This window comes from Trichechus manatus, unplaced genomic scaffold (genome assembly GCF_000243295.1).
Source record: "Trichechus manatus latirostris isolate Lorelei unplaced genomic scaffold, TriManLat1.0 scaffold00007, whole genome shotgun sequence".
Lineage (NCBI taxonomy): Eukaryota > Metazoa > Chordata > Mammalia > Sirenia > Trichechidae > Trichechus > Trichechus manatus.
In genome coordinates this window covers 21,625,474-21,632,728 of record NW_004443943.1, presented here as the reverse complement: position 1 = coordinate 21,632,728, position 7,255 = coordinate 21,625,474, and the positions used below count along the sequence as shown (strand labels likewise).

The window sequence follows — 7,255 nt, the reverse complement described above, 5'->3', positions numbered from 1 at the left end:
TTCTGTTATAGCAGCACTAAATGACTAAGACAGTGGTCATCAAGTCAACTTCAACTCATGGCTACCCCATATTCAACAGAACAAAACACTGCCTGGTCTTGCATCATCCTTACACTTGTCAGCATGTTTGAATCCATCACTGTGACCACTGTGCCAATCCATCTCACCAAGGGTCTTCCTAAAGCCCATTGGCCCTCTTCTTTGCAAAATATGTTCTCCTCCAAAATTATTCTCTCTTGATGGCATGTCCAAAGCAAGCAAGTCAGACAATGTTCTCTTGTGATACATAAAGTTTTCTATGGCTAATTTTTGGAAGTAAATTGGCAGCCTTTTTTTCCTAGTCTGTCTTAGTCTGGAAGCTCAGTTGAAACCTGTCCACCATGACTTGACTAAGCTGATATTTGAAACACTGCTGGCATGCTTTAAGCATCATAACAACATGAAAGCCACCACAGTATAACAAACTGACAGAGGGTTGGTGGATTTGGATATCAAGTATGGCTTAAGGACATATGTATTGTTGCCAAGTTGACATGGGTGGACTGTGATGGTTAATTTTATGTATCAATTTGGCTAGGCTATACCCTTAAAACCAAATGTCGGGTTGATTCCGACTCATAGCAACCCTATAGCACAGAGTAGAACTGCCCCAGAGGGTTTCCAAGGAGTGGCTGGTGGATTCGAACTGCTGACCTTTTGGTTAGTAGCCGAGCTCTTAACCACTGTGCCACCAGGGCTCCGGGCTAGGCTATAGTACCCAGCCATTTAATCAAACAATAATCTGGCTGTTGCAAAGTTATTTGTGGTTATGGTTAACATCTTCAGTTTACTCCTGATAATATGGGTGAGTCTCATCCAATCAGTTGAAGGTCTTAAGAGAAAAAGCTGAGGTTTCCCAGAGAAGAAGAAATTATACATCAGACTGAAACATCAACTCCTGCCTAAGTTTCCATCCTGTCCACAGGCCCTACAGATTTTAGACTTGCCAGCCACTCTAAACGCTCACAACTGCCCACCTCGGTAGAGTACAAAGGATGCACCTGAATAAAAGCAAATAAACTGAGACACTTGCCTAAAGTAATATGGCTGATTTAGAGTTTGAGGCCCTACTCCATCTTGCCTTTCTTCTGGTATATACTAACCCCAGACCTACTTTTTAGGACTTGTAACTAAGTGTAACTAAGGAAGCGTCCATTTCTGTGGTTAAACTAGAAAAATGTTGATAAACTGTTTCCCAGGGGCTGTCAAAACCCTTCCTGCCAGATGGCCTCAAGGCATATTTCTTCCTTGATAAGGATATAAAAACAATATCTCAGGAAAAGGCTTTGGTTCTGACGCTTATCTGAATCTCCCAGGCAACCACTTACAAGAAAGGGTTTCTCTTGAGCGGATTATTTTAAGGAACTCTGTAACCCTCCCATTAAGCTTGTCTTATGCTGAGCTACGTTTGTAATATCCAATTACAATAATGTACCTTAGATTCTTTGTTCTCACCCTTTAAAAATTCTCTGCAGCTTTTCCAGTTTAGGAGCATTTGTTTCACTCTGTAAGATATTTCCCCAGTCTGGACTGCTTTTGAACGTTCAGGAAATCTCTTTGCTTTACCTTCAACAAGGTATACATTTGTACTCTTTGATTTTAGATTGTGTCAGATCAGAAATGGGATTTCGAAGATGCATTGCCTTTGGCAGTCTCTGGACAACAAGAACGCGGGCTTCTGGTCGACCTTTGTGCCACTTTGGCTTGCTGCCTCCCCGAATTCCAAGGGGTCTCCTCAGGTAAACTCTTTCACAATCGAGCCTCTGCACACTTGTGTTGAAACTATTCAAGATCTATTGCTGGATTTCCTTTCTCCTGTACTTTAATTTTCAGTTCACTCTGAATGTTTTGACAAGTTCACCGTCAAATTAAGCATGGTGAATCTGCCATATAACGACAAATCCCTGATGAGACTCTAGTCTAATCCCGGGAAAGCTAGAAGGTTCAGCCCATTAAATTTGGCCTCGCTCTTTCTTTTCAAGTGCACGTTCAAGGACCCCCAAAGAGGATATTTGTTTGAGTTCTTGATTTACAAGAATCTCTAAGGAGATAATAGTTAATTCTGATTCGCAAAGGGATGTGGCAGCTCCTACCTGTTTTGTAAGGTTAATGGCTGCTTTGAGGATCTTTTGAACTTTCTACTTTTGTTTTCTCTCTCTTTTTTTTTTTTTTTTGCTAGCACTTGCATGTGAATAGCTCTTGCAAGTATGTCTGTTTTGATTAGTTTGTTTGTAAGACCCTTATTGAAAGTTTTTCGTCTGGATTTCCCCCCTAGTCGGACATTGGTTTGATGTTCATGTTCAAAAATACTAGAAGCTAAGTATACTTCAGTAAATTTGAATCTCACTGTTCACTTTGAGAAAATGATTTTTATCTAACAACTGTTTTTCTGTCGAATTGGGTAGACCTTACCAAAGAAGTGCTGCATATGTTAAGAAACTTAGTTACTTGTTTTGTCTTGTATTTTATAAGCCTGGTTTTTGAGCTGACCTTAAAAACCCATTGCCGTTGAGTTGATTCCAACTCATAAAGGTAAATTTATGTATTTTTTGTCTTGTTTTGTGGCTAAATTTTTTTTTTTTTGGCCTTGTCTCAAGAAGTTGTGACTAGTAGTTGTTAGTTTTTTTCCGTATGAGGCAGTATTTTAATCTTAGAACTGCTTATTATGCTCAAGCTTCTAATAGCTACTTTGAGAAATTTTGATATAAATTAATATGTTTGTAAAGTGCACAAAAAATGATAAATTATTCTAACTAGTTTATCTAAACAATCCTATAAAGCAGTCAGGAAGAAAGCTATGAAAATAATCTCTTACTTCTGGATGGTATTATTAAATTAGATTTTAACATTTCTTCAAAGAACATACTGTAGTTGGTTTAATAATAAATACGTGTATATAAAAGTTTAACAGTCCAAATACTTCCAGAAATTAATGAACATGAATTTGTTTTAACAAAGATTTTTATATTCTGTAAAACCTTTCTAAGCAACTTAAGCTAAGTGTTATATGAAGTATGTTCTATTTCAGAAAAGATAATTTTGAAGACTTTTAAATAACTTACTGATATTAATTGAATTAATATCTAAGTTTATACTCTTTTGCTTTTTATGTCAAAGGAAAATATACATATATCTATATATGTCTGCTGATAAATAAGTTCATTATTGCCACTTAAGAGGTTGTACAATAAAAAAAAAAGTTTAAAGCCTTAGGGAAAAAAGGAATTTGTTTAATATAATCAAAGATTTTATCTACTTGGCTAAAATTTGATGAGTTCATTTATACAATTGTTAAGAAATTTTAATATCAAATAATGTATAAAGCTTAGAATTGGTTTTCTCACAGTAAAATAACAAAATTTTCTTTGATTACTGAGTTGAAGAGTTGATTTATTTTTTGTGTAATCTGCCTGGAAAACAAGGGTTTGGTCTCTCATTAGAATGAGACTCCTAGGTTGAAATAAAGCTGCATGGGAAGAAATGGGATACTGAAACTTGTGATGGGAACATATGGGTAGATAATCAGGGAGCTGGGGACACTGAGACCCTAAATTCCATTGAATCACTTCTGCGATGGAACTAGTCATCTCATCCCCATCTAAAGAGATTACTCCATCTTTGTCTGCTAAACTACTCTCCCCAGTAAAACAATTAGCCCCACTACCCTCATCTGATGAGATTAACCCAGCTGTGTCTGAAGAGGCATTGCCTGAGGCAGATGCGTTAAAATACATTGCTGAATGTTCTCAAAACACATCCCCACCACCTGTTTTGGCTTCTAAAGCTATAAGTAGAATTAAGTACCAGTAATCCCTAAAAGGTAAAATACAAAGTGTGACCCAGGAGGAGGTACGCTACACTCCAAAAGAACTGCTTGACTTTTCCAATATGTACAAACAGAAGCCTGGGGAATATGTGTGGGAATGACTATTAAGGGTGTGGGAAAATGGTGCAAAGAACGTACAATGGATCAGTCTGAGTTTATTGATATGAGCCCACTAAGCACAGATTCTTCATTCAATGTTTCAGCTTGAGACGTTAGGAAAGGATCTAATAGTTTCTTTGGTTGGGTCACTGAAGCATGGATTACGTGGTGGCCTATGCTAAATCAAGTTGAAATACCAGACTTGCCTTGGTATACGGTAGAAGAAAGTATCCAAAGGCTTAGGGAAATTGGCATGTTGGAGTGGATTTATCAGGTTAGACCCACAGACCCACAGATAGAGTGCCCAGAAGACACAGCTTTTACCACAACGGTGAGGAACAAATTTGTGAAGGGAGCCCCAGCATCCTTAAAGACTGCTGTGATTGCTATTTTATGTAAGTCAGGTTTGACAATGGGAACTACCCTAAATGAATTAAGACACCTAACTACAATGGGACTGACTTGACACAGTGGTGGTAGGAGCCAAGTGATAGCACTCAATGGATAAAGACAAGGTGGGCGTGGTTAGTGTAGTGGACAGCTGAGTCAAAGCAGTAATCAAAACAGTCTGATTCTTATGGACTTATGACATTGACTACTTAGTCATGGTGTCCCCAGCAGTGAAGTAAATAGGAAATTTACTTGCTCTGTACAAGCAGAATTCTGGGTCAAGTTAAGAGCAGTCTAACTCGAATCACTGAAATAGAGAGTTACGGTCCCTCAATAAATTCCCAGATTTGAGCAAGATGAAAGACTCACAACCCCTTGAAAGAAGGGGAGGCTGGGTCCCTTTGAGAAAGGACCTCACTACACTGCCCAAAATTTATACTGTTAATCTTTCTCCCAACCTACCCCAAAGGGCTCTACAGCCTTTACAAGACAGACTATTCATTGAGGAAAAGGAAATAATCAAACTTTTTGAGGATTACCAGATACTGGCTCTGAATTGACATTAATTCCAGGAGACACAAAACATCACTGTGACACACCAGTCAGAGTGGGGGCATATGAAGGTCAGGTTATTAATGGAGTCTTAACTCATGTTGCTCTCACAGTGGGTCCAGTGTGTCCCCAACCCATCCTGTAGTGATTTTCCCAGATCCAGAATGCATAATTGGAATAGATACACTCAGAAACTGGCAGAACCCCTACACTGGATCCCTGAAAAATGGAGTAAGGACTATTATGGCAGGAAAAGCCAAGTGGAAGCTGTTAGAACTGTCCCTACCTAGGAAAATAGTAAACCAAAAGTGGTATTGCATTTCTGGAGGTATTGCAGAGATTATTGCCATCATTAAAGATTTGAAGAACGCAGGGATTAGGATTCCCGCCACATCCCCATTCAACTTCTCTGTTTGGCCTGTGTGAAAAACAGATGCATCTTGGAGAATGACAGTGGATTGTCGAAAGCTTAACCTGGTAGTGACTCCAATTGCAACTGCTGTTCCAGATGTACTTTCATTTCTCTAGCAAATTAATACATCTCCTGGTACCTGGTATACAGCTATTGATCTAGCTAATGCCTTTTTATCCATGCCTGTTTCAAAAGACCACCAAAAGCAGTTTTCCTTCAGCTGGCAAGGCCAGCCACATGCCTTCAGTGTCCTAACTCAGGGCTATATGAACTCTTCAGCCCTATGTCATAACTTAGTCCTCAGGGAACTTGATCACCTTTCCCTTCCACAAGAAGTCACACTGGTCTATTACATTGATGACATTATGCTGATTGGACCGAGTAAGGGAGAAGTGTCAATGACTCTGGACTTCTTGGTAAAATATTTACATGCTAGAGACTGGGAAATTAATCTGACAAAAATTCAGGTGCTTCCACCTCAGTGAAGTTTCTAGGGGTTCAGTGGTGTGGGGTATGTCGAGATATTCCTTCTAAAGTGAAGGATAAGTTATTGCATCTGGCTGTTCCCACAACTAAAAAGGAGACACAATGCCTAGTGCCTCTTTGGATTTTGGAGGCAGTGTATCCCTCATTTGGGTGTACTACTCCAGTCTATTTATCAAATGACTCAAAAACTGCTAGTTTTGAATAGAGCCCAGACCAAGAGAAAGCCCTGCAACATGTTGAGGCTGCCATGCAAGTGGCTCTGCCATTTGGGGAATATGATCCAGCTGATCCAATGGTGCTTGAAGTGTCAGTGGCTGATGGAGATGCTGTTTGGAGTCTTTGGGGCCCCTACTGGTGAATCCCAGTGCTGTCCCTTAGGATTTTGAAGCAAATCCCTGCCATCCTCCGCAGATAATTACCCTCCTTTTGAGAGACAGTTTTTGCTTGTTACTGAGCCTTGGTAGAGACTGAACGCTTAACCATGGGACACCAAATCACCATGCTGCCTGAGATTCCCATCATGAACTAGTTGTTGTCTGACTCACACAAACATGAAGTTGGATGTGCACAGTAGCACTGCATCATCAAATGGAAGTGATATATAGGAGACCAGGCCTGAGCAGGACCTGATGGCACAAGTAAGTTACATGAGGAAGTGGCCCAAACGCCCATGGTCTCCATTCCTGTCACATTGTCTTCCATCTCCCAGTCTGCACTTATGGCCTCATGGGGAGTTAGTTCCTTATGATCAGTTGACTGAAGAAGAGAAAACTCGTGCCTGGTTTACAGATGGTTCTGCATGATATACAGGCACCACTCAAAAGTGGACAGCGGTAGCACTACAGCCCCTTTCTGGGAACTCCCTGAAGGACAGTGGTGAAGGGAAATCCTGTCAGTGGGCAACTATGAGCAACTGATATTTGACAAAGGCCCAAAGTCTGTTAATTGGGGAAAAGACAGTCTCTTTAACAAATGGTGCTGGCATAACTGGATATCCATCTGCAAAAATTGAAACAAGACCCATATCTCACACCATGCACAAAAAAGAACTCAAAATAGGTCAAAGACCTAAATATAAAACCAAAACTGATATCATGGAAGAAAAAATAGGGACAACTCTAGGAGCCTTAATACATGGCATAAACACAATATGAGCCCTAAGTAACAATGCATAAGCACCAGTAGAGAGACTAGATAACTGGAAGCTCCTAAAAATCAAAAACTTATACTCATCAAAAGTCTTCACCAAAAGAGTCAAAAGACAACCTACAGATTGGGAAAAAATTTTTGGCTACGACAAATCCGATCAGCATCTAATCTCTAAAATCTACAAGATACTGCAAAACCTCAACAACAAAAAGACAAATACCACAATTGCGGGGAGATGGGAACTCTTATGCACTGCTGGTGGGAATGCAAAATGATACAACCATTTTGGAAAATGATATGGC

General features: G+C 39.8%; 1 protein-coding gene across 1 annotated transcript in view; it reads left to right on the top strand.

The window, feature by feature from the left end:
• Nucleotides 1-1,414: 1,414 nt before the first annotated feature.
• Nucleotides 1,415-7,255, top strand: part of LOC101350013 (cytochrome P450 2C42-like) — a 57,655-nt gene continuing 51,814 nt past the window's right edge. Inside the window, exon 1 of the mRNA XM_012557789.2 lies at nucleotides 1,415-1,778. Within this exon, the coding sequence (XP_012413243.2) occupies nucleotides 1,674-1,778 (105 nt within the window). The 5' untranslated portion in view covers nucleotides 1,415-1,673. The remainder of the gene's footprint in view (nucleotides 1,779-7,255) is intronic.